Source organism: Balaenoptera acutorostrata, chromosome 1 (genome assembly GCF_949987535.1).
Source record: "Balaenoptera acutorostrata chromosome 1, mBalAcu1.1, whole genome shotgun sequence".
NCBI lineage: Eukaryota > Metazoa > Chordata > Mammalia > Artiodactyla > Balaenopteridae > Balaenoptera > Balaenoptera acutorostrata.
The window spans coordinates 134,280,483-134,296,597 of NC_080064.1; the positions used below are offsets into that span (position 1 = coordinate 134,280,483).

The 16,115-nt window shown below is 37.1% G+C and overlaps 1 protein-coding gene across 3 annotated transcripts in view; it reads right to left on the bottom strand.

Moving 5' to 3' along the window:
- RC3H1 (ring finger and CCCH-type domains 1) overlaps positions 1-16,115 on the bottom strand; it is a 99,343-nt gene that overhangs the window by 31,919 nt on the left and 51,309 nt on the right. For 2 of the 3 annotated variants that reach the window (XM_057547513.1, XM_057547515.1), the window contains exons 6-7: positions 5,253-5,453; positions 865-997 (exon numbers count right to left, since the gene is read on the bottom strand). In XM_057547513.1, the coding sequence (XP_057403496.1) occupies positions 865-997; positions 5,253-5,453 (334 nt within the window). The remainder of the gene's footprint in view (positions 1-864; positions 998-5,252; positions 5,454-16,115) is intronic. The other variant, XM_057547523.1, reaches the window with a different exon arrangement.

Sequence of the window (16,115 nt, forward strand, 5' to 3'; positions counted from 1 at the left end):
GAATGAATGACCATCATCATCAACAGAAGAGCACAGAAAAAACAAAATTCCAAGAACACAACCAGCCTACTCCTTAGGAGGCAGAAGAAGAAAGAGTGGTCAAAATACGACAGAACCAGCATTCAGACAGGCCAGAAGAGAATCATAAGACTACAGAAAGATAAGGTATCAGGAGAGTTTCTATATCAAGGAAGTTGTCAACAACATTATCAAATGCTGAAGACAAATCAAGTTATTTAAGGACCGAGAAGAAATCTTTGGAATTAGAAACTAGGAAATTACTAGTGAATGTTAAGAATTTTAGTTCAGTAGTAGGAATAAACACAGTGACAGCAATAGGATATAAGCTAACACACCCTAAATGTAAGTATTAAGTGAAAAATGAAGGTTGGGTGACTTTCAGGTCAAGGAGAAGGAACAGGAAATGGCTGGACAAAGTAGACACACACGGGAGGATATGTGATAGAACAAGATTATCGTAGAGAAAGTAAAGTTGGGACCAAAAAAATGCAACTAAGGACATATGATACAGAAAAAATGAGAAAACTTGAGTTTTGTCAAAAGAGATGAAAATGGTAAAAATAGAGCACAATTTGTGATGAGAGAGGGAAGAAACATAAAGGATCCCAGAGGGAACCTATTTTGCTGGTAAAGTGAGCAGCACAGTAAAAAGTATTAAATAAATATTAGTTGAAGTAATAAAGAGACAGACAAGATTGGGGCCATAAACTTAAATACTATAGAAAAGATTTGGAATTACTACTCTGGGAAATTCTAGAGAAATGTAACAAAAGATAATTAAAAGACTCAACCAATAGCACTAAGGCACATATAGGATAGCCCGTTAATTTCCCCTGGGCTTACCTGGACTAGGGTCAATGTTTGCTAATAGCTCCAAATGGGGTCTTAGTCGATTCAAGTTTGCTGGATCTCCAGTCCTCTGGAGAGCAATTGTTAGTTCCTGAACACTTTGTGCAAAAGAGGCTGGGGTCTGCAACTTAAAAAATGATAAATATTAACTTCCCCCAAAGACCAGATAATCCTTTTAAAATAAAGATTATTTACAATATCACAACCATTTTTGCAATTAATTATATTTAATTTTTATCTTCCCAGACATCCCATGCTCTGGCCAGACTGGATCACTTGTTACTTGAACAAACCCTGCACTTCTCTGCATCCACAGGTTGGTATATTGTATACTCTCTTCCCTCTGCCATCACATTCCTCAAATGTGAGATCTTTCTCACCTCCTCAATTTGGAAATACTCTTTACATCTCCAGTTCTTACAGTACTGTGTTACTTTGGCTCTTGGGGTCTTTCCAAATAATTGAAATTTGGAAATACAGTCTAGAGATAATGCTATACAACAGCACAAACAATGAAACTGTACTCAAACTGTGTTTGAATTCAAGTTCTGTTATGGACCAAAGATTATGACATCAGATATAACCTTTACAGACTCTATCTGAACTCCATCTGTTGTATGGACTAAATAATTTGAGAAGTTCATTCCAGTTCAAAAAATCCTATACTGGTTTGGGATTCTTGGAGGCTAACAGGTTGTGTATTTTCCTAAGGCTTAATGACACACATACTTGCACTAACTCCCCTAAGCTGGTCAATACATATGACCTGCAAAGTAAAAAACCTGGTTATGTGATACTAACTAAGGGTTCTTACTTGGAAACATTTAGATCTCTATGTAGTTTATTAATATAGATGAGGGCTGCTCTCACTTCTGAGACTGACTGTGTTCGGCCTATGGAATGTGTGTTATCTCTCTAAATAAACTCACTTTCACTTAAAAAATATATATATATATATACACATGTGGAACTTTTTCTCCCCCAAAGGTCATTCTAAAACGTAAATTTTTAAAAAGCATACATTTTAAAAAACATGGAATAACACAACTAATCATTAAAATGCTGGCATGTCTTTATTCAATTTTTTCATCTTTGCATGTTTTTCATATACTTATAATCAGCTATTTATAAACTTATGGATTTGCCTACCATTAATATTATAACAAAGGTATTTTAAAAATACCTAACCATTTTTATTATGAAATACTTCAAAGTAACTGTCTAATATAATAATACCCATGTATCTACCACTGAGACTTAACAAAAATATTTCACTAACTTTTTTTAAAGAGAAATCAAATGCTACTTAGTGGCTGAAGAGAGTATCTGTCCTGGCATGACCACAATTTTAATGGCCATGTAACAGTGTTCTGAGCAGATATATCTTAACTTCTTTAACCATCCCTTTATTTTATCCTTTGTAAATAATTTAGCAATTAACACCTTTGCATTCATAACCTTTTTGAAAGTTTGGATTATTCCTGTAAAATAAATTCCTGGAAATAGTAGGTTTGGTAAAGTACATGAATATTTTGAGGCTTCACTGACAAATTGTTTCTCAAACGACCTGTAATGCATTTTACAAACCATCAGCAATGAATGAGAGTATATGTTTCTTTACAGTTTAACAGGCAATATTTGGCACGTCACTGCTTTAAATGTATTTATTATTGGCGCCGAATTCTAGCCCATCAATTAGATGTACTTCCTGTTTGTGAACTGTTATTTCATGTTTCTTTGTCTATTAACTTACTAGGGTTATTGCTTTCCTTATCACTTTTAATAAATTCTCCATTTGCACTGTCCAATACAGTAGCCATTAGCAACATATGGCTATTAAAAATTTTAAGTATGTAAAATAAAAATTTTAGTTCATCAGTTACACAAGTTACACATCAAGTGTTTAACAGCCAAGTGTGTCTCGTGATCAGCATATTGGACAATGCATGTATACAGAATATTTTCATTATCACACAAAGTTCTATTGCTCTATATAATAATAAGATGTCACACTGCTAACTTCATTTACCAGATTGTTGTAAGAAGGTTTAGGATATTAAATTCAAATTACTGCTCATGGTGTGAGAAAATTATTGCAGGATATACATCTAGTTATATAGTCCAGTTCAGACAAGAAGGTTAATTTAACCTCCTTGTAGAATTTTCATAAAAGCAAGTCAAGTTTCTCTTCAGAGGTAGAAAGCCACTCCTTTAAAAGATCATGATTAAGGTTATAATCAGTCCACTGCATAATTTCAGGCCTAGGAGTTGCAGGTGAAGTTTTGATAAAGGTATCTATAGGACAGAACAAATAATACACATTATACTGACAATTACACACCATGCAGTTATAAAACATTTCCTAATTCTCCTTTGACATCAACCTTCTACTTATTTCAAGAATTTTACCTTTAGGAATAGCAAAAAAACAAAAAAAGGGTGGGGTGGGGGGAGAATAGTCTGGAAAGAGGTTTAGTAGTTAAGAGCAGGGATTCTAGAGTCAGAATGTCCAAGTTCAAATCCAGCTTTGTCACTTATTACCTACGTGATTCTGGAGAAATGTATTTAATCTCCCTCTGTCTCTGTATAAAACAGGGCTGTTGAGAAGATTAAATGAATTATTTAAAACCACCAGATAGGAAGCTTTCCCTGGCGGTCCAGTGGATAGGACTTGGCACTTTCACTGTTGTGGCCAGGATTCAATCCCTGGTCAGGGAACTAAGATTCTGCAAGCCACGCAGTGCGGCCAAAAACTGAACTGAACGAAACTATAAACTAAAATAACATAAACTAAACTAAACTGAACTAAAATATTCTGAGCAAAGTATTAACGCACTAAAATCAAAAAATAAAATAAAACCACCACACACATACTAAGCTCTCAGTAAGTGTTAAATATTATTTTATTTAGGCTACTCTTACATACTAACATTATTTCTTTTTTTTTTTTTAATTTATTTATTTAATGTATTTATTTTTGGCTGCTCTAGGTCTTTGCAGCTGCGCGCAGGCCCTCTCCGGTTGCGGCGAGTGCGGGATACTCTTCACCGTGGTGTGCGGGCTTCTCACTGTGGTGGCCTCCCCCATTGTGGAGCATGGGCTCTAGGTGCACGGGCCCCAGCAGTTGTGGCACACAGGCCCAGCTGCTCCGCAGCATGTGGGATCTTCCTGGACCAGGGCCCAAACCCGTGTCCCCTGCACTGGCAGGCGGACTCCCAACCACTGTGTCACCAGGGAAGTCCCGACATTATTTCTTTAAATTAAATGTAAGGTGGATTCTAATGTATAATCATCTCTATGGTTATAAGGATTTAAGATAAAATAGTAAAAATTAAGGTAAATAGTGAAAATTTTAAAAAATTACTGTACATAATATATTTATATGGCACTTTTAAGATTTTTATACAGCACTTTCACATATTTCATGTTGAACTGCAACAAAATCAGTTTAAGTATTACTCTATAGTTTTAAAAGAATTAAATATAACTCAGAGTCAGAAATAATGGGGCCTGACCTAAAATTCATGTGTACTCAAGTGATCTTTTCATCATAACAAACAACAAATAAAGTAGAAATAAGTTTACTGAAAATTTGATCAAATATAGAATGGTTGGTAACTTATAATGTAAAATTTTTCTGGCTAAGAATCACAAGAAACCTCAATGTATACATCTTGCAGGCCATTAAATGGCTGTTCCAGGAAGACAATAAAGGCGTTTAGAAAATGAATTCAACTAATACAGTGATCAAAACTCAGAAAACAAGAAGGAAGAAAGGCAATGAAAAAATAGAGATAGGAGACTGTCACAGGAATGTGAAACAGCACTGGATACAGCATTAAAACTAATTAAATCAAATCTTATATGAACAATGTCAATTATACCTCAATTTAAAAAACCTTTACATGGGGCTTCCCTGGTGGCGCAGTGGTTGAGAATCTGCCTGCCAATGCAGGCGACACGGGTTCGAGCCCTGCTCTGGGAAGATCCCACATGCCGCGGAGCAACTAGGCCTGTGAGCCACAATTACTGAGCCTGCGCGTCTGGAGCCTGTGCTCCGCAACAAGAGAGGCCGCGATAGTGAGAGACCCGCGCACCGCAATGAAGAGTGGCCCCCACTTGCCACAACTAGAGAAAGCCCTCGCACAGAAACGAAGACCCAACACAGCCATAAATAAAAATTAAAAAAAAAAAAAAAAAAAACCTTTACATGAACAAACTGCTATTATGATGTGACTAGTTATGACATGACACTCAGTTACAGACAATATAATTTATAAGAGCCTGACATACAAGATTCACTTAAATATACACTTGTTAAATAAATGAATTACCAAACCTGCATGATTACTCCAAGAAGTAAGGAACAAAAAAGGGTCTACCTTGTCAATAATGGACTGCATATGAGATTTGTGAGACTGGTCCCCATAAAGCAAAGAGGACCACTGGTCTGGTGCAATTCGTAAGCCTGCTTCCATAGCAATCTGCACTATCTGGGAGTCATGCTCTCGCCGCAGAGCTTCATAGGTTCTAAATTCTTCTTTCAGCTGCATCAAAGAAGAGTCTTCATCACGTTTGGTGACCTAAGAAGACACAGGTAATCTCATAATGAGTCAGGTAAGAAACAAACTAGGCTTATACTTTATATGACCAAAGAGAGATATAAAAATACTTCGAAGAGAAGAGAGGGAGTCAAGATGGTGGACTAGGAGGATGTGGAGTTCGCGTCTCGGTACAACTAGGGCACCTACCAGGCACCAGTCCCCTGAGGGGACAGGAGGAACCCCCGGCCACTAGGCTGGAGGTCAGGCCTGAGCTCCTGTGGTGGGAGCACTGAGTCCAAACCGCTGGACTAACAGAGAACCTCAGACCCCAGGGAATATTAATCAGGGTGAGGCCTCCTGGAGGTCCTCATCTAGGCACCAAGACCCACTCTACCCAACTGCCTGCAAACTCCAGTGCTTGACCCCTCAGGCAAAACAACCCGTAAGACAGGAATACAGACCTAGCCATCAAAAAAAAAAAATTGAAATGACAAAAAAATATGTTACAGACGAAGGAGCAAGGTAAAAACCTACAAGACCAAATAAATGAAGATGAAATAGGCGACCCCTGAAAAAGAATTCAGAGTAATGACAGTAAAGATGATCCGAAATCTAGGAAATAGAATGGAGAAAATACAAGAAATGTTTAACAAGGATCTAGAAGAACTAAAGAGCAAACAAACGATGATGAACAACACAATAACTGAAATTAAAAATACTCTAGAAGGAATCAATGGCAGAAAAACGAATAAGTGTGCTGGAAGATAAAATGCGGGAAATAATTGCTGGGGACCAGAATAAAGAAAAGAGAATGAAAAGAATTGAGGACAGTCTCACAGACCTCTGGGACAACATTACACGCACCAAGATTCGAATTATAGGGGTCCCAGAAGGAGAAGAGAAAAAGGAAAGGTCTGAAAAAATATTTGAAGAGATTATAGTCAAAAACTTCCGTAACATGGGAAAGGAAATAGTCAATCAAGTCCAGGAAGCGCAGAGAATCCCATACAGGATAAACCCAAAGAGAAACACACAGAGACACATATTAATCAAACTGTCAAAAATTAAATACAAAGAAAAAATATTAAAAGCAGCAATGGAAAAGCAACAAATAACATACAAGGGAATCCCAATAAGGTTAACAGCTGATCTTTCAGCAGAAACTCTGCAAGCCAGAAAGGAGTGGCAGGACATATTTAAAGTGATGAAAGGGAAAAACCTACAACCAAAATTACTCTAACCAGCAAGGGTCTCATTCAGATTTGACATAGAAATCAAAAGCTTTACTGACAAGCAAAAGCTGCGAGAATTTGGCACCACCAACCAGGTTTACAACAAATGCTAAAGGAACTTCTCTAAGTGGGAAACACAAGAGAAGACAAAGACCCACAAGAACAAACCCAAATCAATTAAGAAAATGGTAGTAGGAACATATATATCAATAATCACCTTCAATGTAAATGGATTAAAAGCTCCAACCAAAAGACACAGAGTGGCTGAAAGGATACAAAAACAAGACCCTTACATATGGTGTCTACAAGAAACCCACTTCAGACCTAGGGACACATACAGACTGAAAGTGAGGGAATAGAAAAAGATATTCCATGCAAACGGAGATCACAAGAAAGCTGGAGTAGCAATACTCATATCAGATAAAATAGACTTTAAAATAAAGACTGTTACAAGAGATAAGAAAGGACACTACATAATCAAGAGATCAATCCAAGAAGAACACATAACAATTATAAATATTTATGCACCCAACATAGGAGCACCTCAATACATAAGGCAAATGCTAACAGCCACAAAAGGAGAAATCGACAGTAACACAATAAAAGTGGGGGACTTTAACACCCTACTTACACCAATACACGGATCACCCAGACAGAAAATAAATAAGGAAACAGAAGCTTTAAATGACACAGACCAGATAGACTTAACTGATATTTTTAGGACATTCTACCTGAAAGCGGAAGACTACACTTTCTTCTCAAGTGCACACAGAACGTTCTCCAGAATAGATCACATCTTGGGTCACAAATCAAGCCTTGGAAAATTTAAGAAAACTGAAATCATATCAAGCATCTTTTCTGACCACAACACTATGAGATTAGAAATCAATTGCAGGAAAAAAACAATTAAAAACACAAACACATGGAGGCTAAACAGTGTGCTGCTAAATAACCAAGAGATCACTGAAGAAATCAAAGAAGAAATAAAAAAATACCTAGAAACAAGTGACAATGCAAACAACGATCCAAAACCTATGGCACAAAGCAAAAGCAGTTCTAAGAGGGAAGTTCATAGCAATTCAAGCTCACCTCAAGAAACATGAAAAATCTTCAATAAACAATTTAACCTTACACCTAAAGCAACTAGAAAAAGAAGAACAAAGAAAATGCAAAGTTGGTAGAAAGAAGAAATCATAAAGATAAGAGCAGAGATAAATGAAATGTAAACAAAGAAAACTATAGCAAAGATCAATAAAACTAAAAGTTGGTTCTTTGAGAAGATAAACAAAATTGATAAACCTTTAGCCAGACTCATCAAGAAAAAAAGGGAGAGGAATGAAATCACTAAATTAGAAATGGAAAAGGAGAGATTACAACTGACACCACAGAAATACAAAACATCGTAAGAGACTACTACGAGCAACTATATGACAATAACATGGATGACCTGGAAGAAATGGACAAATTCTTGGAAAAGTACAACTTTCCAAGATTGAACCAGGAGGAATTAGAAAATATAAACAGATTAATCACAGATAATGAAAATGAAACTGTAATTAAAAATTTTCCAACAAACAAAAGTCCAGGACCAGATGGCTTCACAGGTGAATTCTATCAAACATTTAGAGAAGAGTTAACACTTATCCTTCTCAAACTCTTCCAAAAAAATTGCAGAGGGAGGAACACTCCCAAACTCACTCTACGAGGCCACCATCACCCTGATACCAAAACCAGACAAATATCACAAAAAAAGAAAATTATAGACCAATATCATTGATGAATATAGATGCAAAAATCCTCAACAAAATACTAGCAAACAGAATCCAACAGCACATTAAAAGAACCATACACCATGATCAAGTGGGATTTATCCCAGGGATGCGGGGATTCTTCAATATACGCAAATCAATCAATGTGATACACCATGTTAACAAACTGAAGAATAAAAATCACATGATCATCTCAATAGATGCAGAAAAAGCTTTTGACACAATTCAACACCCATTTATGATAAAAACTCTCCACAAAGTGGGCACAGAGGGAACCTACCTCAACATAATAAAGGCCACATACGATAAACCCACAGCAAACATCATTCTCAAATGGTGAAAAACTGAAAGCATTTCCTCTAGGATCAGGAACAAGACAAGGATGTCCACTCTCACCACTCTTATTCAACATAGTTTTGGAAGTCCTAGCCATGACAATCAGAGAAGGAAAAGAAATAAAAGGAATCCAAATTGGAAAAGAAGAAGTAAAACTGTCACTGTTTGCAGATGACATGATATTATACATGGAGAATCCTAAAAATGCCACCTGAAAACTACTAGAGCTAATCAATGAATTTGGTAAAGTTGCAGGATACAAAATTAATGCACAGAAATCTCTTGCATTCCTATACACTAATGATGAAAAATCTGAAAGTGAAATTAAGGAAACACTCCCATTTACCACTGCAATAAAAAGAATACCTAGGAATAAACCTACCTAAGGAGACAAAAGACCAGTATGCAGAAAACTATAAGACAATGATGAAAAAAATTAAAGATGACACCAACAGATGGAGAGAAATACCATGGTCTTGGATTGGAAGAATCAATATTGTGAAAATGACTACACTACCCAAAGCAATCTACAGATTGAATGCAATCCCTATCAAATTACCAATGGCATTATTTACAGAACTAGAACAAAAAATCTTAAAATTTGTATGGAGACACAAAAGACCGTGAATAGCCAAAGCAGTCTTGAGGGAAAAAAACGTAGCTGGGGGAATCAAGACTCCCTGACTTCAGACTATACTACAATTCTACAGTAATCAAGACAATATGGTACTGGCAGAAAAACAGAAATATAGATCAATGGAACAGGATAGAAAGCCCAGAGATAAACCCATGCACATATGGTCAACTAATCTATGACAAAGGAGGCAAGGATATACAATGGAGAAAAGACAGCCTCTTCAATAAGTGGTGCTGGGAAAACTGGACAGCTACATGTAAAAGAATGAAATTAGAACACTCCCTAACACCATACACAAAAATAAACTCAAAATGGATTAAAGACCTAAATGTAAGGCCAGACACCACCAAACTCTTAGAGGAAAACATAGGCAGAACACTCTATGACATAAATCACAGCAAGATCCTTTTTGACCCACCTCCTAGAGAAATGGAAATAAAAACAAAAATAAACAAGTGGGACCTAATGAAACTTCAAAGCTTTTGCACAGCAAAGGAAACCATAAACAAGACGAAAAGACAACCCTCAGAATGGGAGAAAATATTTGCAAATGAATCAATGGACAAAGGATTAATCTCCAAAATACATAAACAGCTCATTCAGCTCAATATCAAAGAAACAAACACCCCAATCCAAAAATGGGCAGAAGACCTAAATAGACATTTCTCCAAAGAAGACATACAGACGGCCACGAAGCACATGAAAAGATGCTCAACATCACTAATTATTAAAGAAATGCAAATCAAAACTACAATGAGGTATCACCTCACACCAGTTAGAATGGGCATCATCAGAAAATCTACAAACAAGAAATGCTGGAGAGGGTGTGGAGAAAAGGGAACCCTCTTGCACTGTTGGTGGGAATGTAAATTGATACAGCCACTATGGAGAACAGTATGGAGGTTCCTTAAAAAACTAAAAATAGAATTACCATATGACCCAGCAATCCCACTACTGGGCATATACCCAGAGAAAACCATAATTAAAAAAGACACATGCCCCCCAATGTTCATTGCAGCACTATTTACAATAGCCAGGTCATGGAAGCAACCTAAATGCCCATTGACAAACGAATGGATAAAGAAGATGTGGTACATATATACAATGAAGTATTACTCAGTCATAAAAAGGAACGGAATTGGGTCATTTGTAGAGACGTGGATGCATCTAGAGACTGTCATACAGAGTGAAGTAAGTCAGAAAGAGAAAAACAAATATCGTATATTAACGCATATATGTGGAACCTAGAAAATGGTACAGATGAACCGGTTTGCAGAGCAGAAATTGAGACACAGAAGGAGAGAAAAAACATATGGACACCAAGGGGGGAAAGCAGCAAGGGGTGGGGGTGGTGGTGTGATGAAGTGGGCAATTGGGATTGACATGTATACACTGATGTGTATAAAATGGATGACTAATAAGAAAAAAAAATAAATTAATTAAAAGAAACAAAAATAACGGATTTTTGAATGAATAAAAGGATTATATATGGACTGATATGTGTAATACATGTGAAATACAAAAAATGTTAACTAGAGCATCTAGGTGGTGGGTATATGGGTGTTCTCCATGTAATTATTTAAACTTTTATGTATGTTTTAAAATTTTTATAATAAGATGTTGAGGAGAAGAGAGCATTTAGATGTTTCCTTCCTACAGACTTTGCATTTAAAAAAATTCCAAAACACCTGTGTTGCTGCTATTGTGATGTAATCTTTTCTTCTGTATGTCTTCTAACGAGATGCAGCTTGCATAAACGTGAGTGCTATTGGTTTCTGTATTTTAACTTTTGTATCCAGCCACCTTATTGAATTTTTTTTGCTTATAATAGTTTTTCATCTGATTAATGATCTCCCCAAGTAAGATTATCTTTCTCATTTCTTTCCAATCTGTATAAGCTTTATTTTTTTTTTCTCTTGTCTAACTGCATTGGTCAGTACCTCCAAGATAATGTTAAATTATGGAACTCATAGAGGACATCTTTGCCTTGTTTTTTAGCTTTACTGTGAATTCTTCTCATGCTTCCAATGCTGCCTTTTGAATATACGTCTGGAGTCTCCTGTGAATGATTTAGGAGACTCAAGCCTTACTGATGAGACACCCGAACACTTCAATGTGAACGCCCATTTCAAGTTGGCACCATCCAAGCCAGGTTCCAGGAATATGCCCACCCCACTCCTTAAAAAAAAAAAAAGGGAAAAAATGACTGCACCATCAGGTACAGCTCTACAAACCAACACATACGGCATTTAGAGAATGGACTTTGGGGTCTGATAGACATGGGTTCAAATCTCAGCTCTGACACTTCTGAGGTATGCGGTGTGAGGGCCACCTCCCCTGCCTGGACCTCAAGTGTCTTTGGGGAATCGAAGTGGACACTGTGAGTTTAGCATCTAGCACACTGAGGCTGTTCTCATTCACCAGCATGGGGGAGGGCAGGGCCTGGTACTCTGCACTGCTAACACAAGAAAGTTTGTAAGCTGGTGGGATATCACATGTGCATAGCAAGTAGTCTGAAAAGACATCCATTAAGCTGAGAGCTGTAGTCACTTCTAAGGAGTGGGATAGAAGGGATATATTCCAGTAGGCTGAATATTTGTAAAGGGCAAGTTTTATATCTGTACCTTGAAATACATACAGATGTTTAAAGAAAACCAACCAAGAAACAAAAGTAAATAAAACGGGGGCGGGGGGCGGTATGTAAGATGCCAAGGTTGGCAGGAATCCTAGTATGTCTGAGTCCCCTTGACAAGGTCTCTTCCTCCAGTGATGAGAAGTGTTCTCCCTCTGAAGGAAGCCCTTGCTGACCCTACACGGAGCAGACCCTGGAGTCAAGATCACCCCACTCCTCCTCTACCCTACTCTCCCACCCTCTTCACACTCTTACTTCTTTTTTTGCTTGAGTTAGTCCTGATTTAGTTTAGATATCCACACTCCTTTGAAGCCACTTGTCTCAGTAAACAGCTGCCCACTCCCAGACTCAGTATGTGAATCTTAATTAATCTAAGCTAGGGGCTTTTAATGTAGTCCACAGACCACCCCTACCAAGGGTCCGTGGATGGAATGCATGGGATTCACAATCTTTCATTGGGAAAAAAGAAAAAAAAAAAAACTATGTCTTTCTTTTCATTAAACTCCAACTGAAATTTAACATTTTCTTCTATTATGAATGTAAGCAACAAACCACAGTATCATTAGCAGTAACTTGTGACTTTGTCACCAATGGAAATCACAAATATTTTCATATCACAAAAGTTATTACAGGTATCTCAGAACACTGTTTACCCTCATCACTACTTAAAAATTATGGTTGTTATTAGATCTGCCACTAGATTTTGTTATTTAGTGCACTAATAAAGAAGCAAGTTTATTCCTGTATGACTTAAAAAATATATTTTTTGATATAGTTGGTTTCTTTTGTAATCTGGTCATTTTATTCTATGCAATTAAATAGAATATTCTGGGAAGGGGTCCCTAGGTTTCACCAGACTGCCAAAGGGGCCCATGGCACAGAAAAGGTGAATAAACCCTGGTCTAAGCCAATGCTGGCAATTCCATTATCTGAGTTGGAGACTACTTAGGAAGTGTCATGTGACCTAGTGTGTCACATTCACAATGAGATGCAATGGGACATCTGTTGGAGGGACAGTGGAGTCTCTCTTGGGAAAGGTTTCTTAAGAGGAGACACAAGGAAGTCAAACTTTCTTCCTCTGCTTCTTAGTGTCTGAGCATGTGAGCTGGGAATTTCTTCCACCATTGGGCAGCCACGTGAAGAGCAGCTGATCCACCTGAGATGCAGAAAAGACTGATGGGAGAAGCCTGGGTTTTTGAGGATGTGGTTGCTCTGGTGAATTAGCCAGATAGGAACCTCCCTACTTCTAGACTCCTGTTATCAATCAATAAATTCCTTAAGATTAAAAAAAAAAAAAATACACGTACCACAATGTTCACTGCAGCACTATTCACAACAGCCAGGACATGGAAGCAACCTAAGTGTCCATCAACAGATGAATGGATTAAAAAGATGTGGCACATATATACAATGGAATATTACTCAGCCATAAAAAGGAACGAAATTGAGTTGTTTGTATTGAGGTGGATGGACCTAGAATCTGTCATACAGTGTGAAGTTAAGTCAGAAAAAGAAAAACAAATACCGTATGCTAACACATACACGTGGAATTTAAAAGAGCGGTACTGATGAACCTAGTGGCAGGGCAGGAATAAAGACACAGACATAGAGAACGGATTTGAGGGCACAGTGGGGGAAGGGGAAGCTGGGATGAAGTGAGAGAGTAGCACTGACGTATATACACTACCAAATGTAAAATGGATGGCTAGTGGGAAGCTACTGCATAGCACAGGGAGATCAACTCGATGCTTTGTGACGACCTAGAGGGATGGGATAGGGAGGGTGGGAGGGAGGCTCAAGAGGGAGGGGATATGGGGATATATGTATACAAACAGCTGATTAACTTTGTTGTACAGCAGGAACTAACACAACATTGTTAAAGCATTTATACTCCAATAAAGATGTGGAAAAAAAAAAGAAGATACTCATACAAGTATTCTGAAAAACACCATGCTTCTTCTTCATATCTATGGATTATTACTCTTGGGCTTGCCTGGTATTGAGATAGCTGGTACTCAATCACTGAAAGAGCTTCAGATGCTAGTGTGATTCTAAAGATGACTAATTTGTATTTGGTTTAATTCTCCCTGCAGTTTTGTAGGTTAGGTCACCACCTGAAAGTGCAAATTCTAAGATGCTGTACGACAATGATGATAATATTTTTTAGCAATAAAAATAACTAATATTTATTGAGCACATAGTATGTGCCAGTGTGTTAAGTTACCTTATTAACTGTTATAGTGACATATTAACTCATTTAATTCTTTAAACTTGTTGAGGTAGGTACTAGTGGTATCACCCTTAATAATTCACATTTTAAGTCAAGCTGGATTCAGGCCAAAGCCCTAATAAATCAAAGTAAAAGAATTAATTCTAGTCTAGGATCACCTATATCCTAACATATTTTACAACATTTTTTGCCTTGCTAATCTTTTATTCCCATAGACTCAAATTCCTCTATAGAAAATTCCCAATTTTTTTCCCCTCCCATCAAAGAAACAATAGACTTTCTTAGTCAGGACTTCCAGGTCATACTGATATATTTTTACTTGTATTCCATTCTTATTATAAGAAGGTCTAACTTAAATTTTGTTAGGTAAGTCCATAGAGAGACCAAACAGATAAACATCAAGAACTACAGTCACAAAAACTAAATATATTTTGTTCCTATTCAAAGGCAAGTCAAAAGACCAAATGTATATGTATATGTATGAAACACCATCTCAATATACATTAAATCTCATTAAAATGTAGTATATGCTTTCTATATGATGTACTGGTTCCGTGGACTTGGCTCTCAAAACTCTCTTAACTAAAAACACTCAAAGATTTCCAAGAAATGCAATGTCTGAAGTCCTGGAACTGTACTGTACTAAAAATGCCTAGAATTATCCTGCAGCTTGAAAAGGCTTTTCCAATGGAAATAAAAGAGATGCTAAAAAGACCCAGCTAGAACACAGCTATACGGACACAAACACCTGCAAAGAAAGGAAAATGCTGATTTGAGTTCCATGAAGAAGATGAAATGGGTATTGGCAGACCCTTAATAGAAACTCTGCAACAGTGAATACAGTTTAGGGTATGGACCTATTGTGATGAGAGAAGATGAATCTTTTCATGATTGAGAGTATAGTACAAACTGCCACCAAAAGAAGAAAGCAGGTGGACAATGAAATAAAGGGACATAATCATGACCCAAGTGAAAAATAATTGGATTTTTACATATTCCAATCTTTTTAAAATTACTATTAACGTTTTTAATTAGGATTGAGAAAAGTTCACTTGGGGTATTCTGGCGTTTTTGAGCCCCTTAATCTTCTTCACAGAGGAGGGCTGGATTTCCTTCCCTTTATTTCTTAAGCTTCCTATACTGTATCTATCTGGCGCCGTTAATGGAGAAGTAACACTAGAAGCAGACAGACATTCTGAAATGTATTCCGGATTACACTGTACAGTCAGGTTATTACAACCATTACAACAAATGTGAGTTATTCAGGGACAATCTGGACCAGCTGAGGTTCTGAGAGCTCCAGAGGGACGTAGGGAAAACAAGAGGGGTGGGTACAGACGTGGAATCCACACCCCATTTTCAGTATATAATCTGAGTCTAGAAAGAAACAGAATAATATTGGCATTTAGCTAGAACTTTAAAAAAATTTTTTTTAAGTTAAATCTATATGCTCTGTTGATTTTGTGAACCATTTTATTCTTCTCAAAAAATGACAAGATTAGAATATAGCAGGATGGCTAATGTGGGAGTTTTTTAGTTTCAGTGTCTGATGAGGGAATGTGGTGACCTCCTTATAGCTTGTATGAATTAACAATTTTTTAGAGACATGCTTCCCTGGCCCATGAAGTACTTGTTATGTGTTGTGTCAAAAGCAAGAAGCCCTGATATTAAGAAGCTAGGAAAACAGGATGAACAATAAGTGATACATAGTGGGCACCAGTGTTTGAAGTAGTGCTGATTCAACTTGGCATACAAAGGACATGTCCAGCATTACTATATATACTAAAACCAAAATGGCAAATGGAGCTCCAGTACTGTATATGTGGAATTATATCAGGAGCAAATAGCCAAATAAAATGTACTCC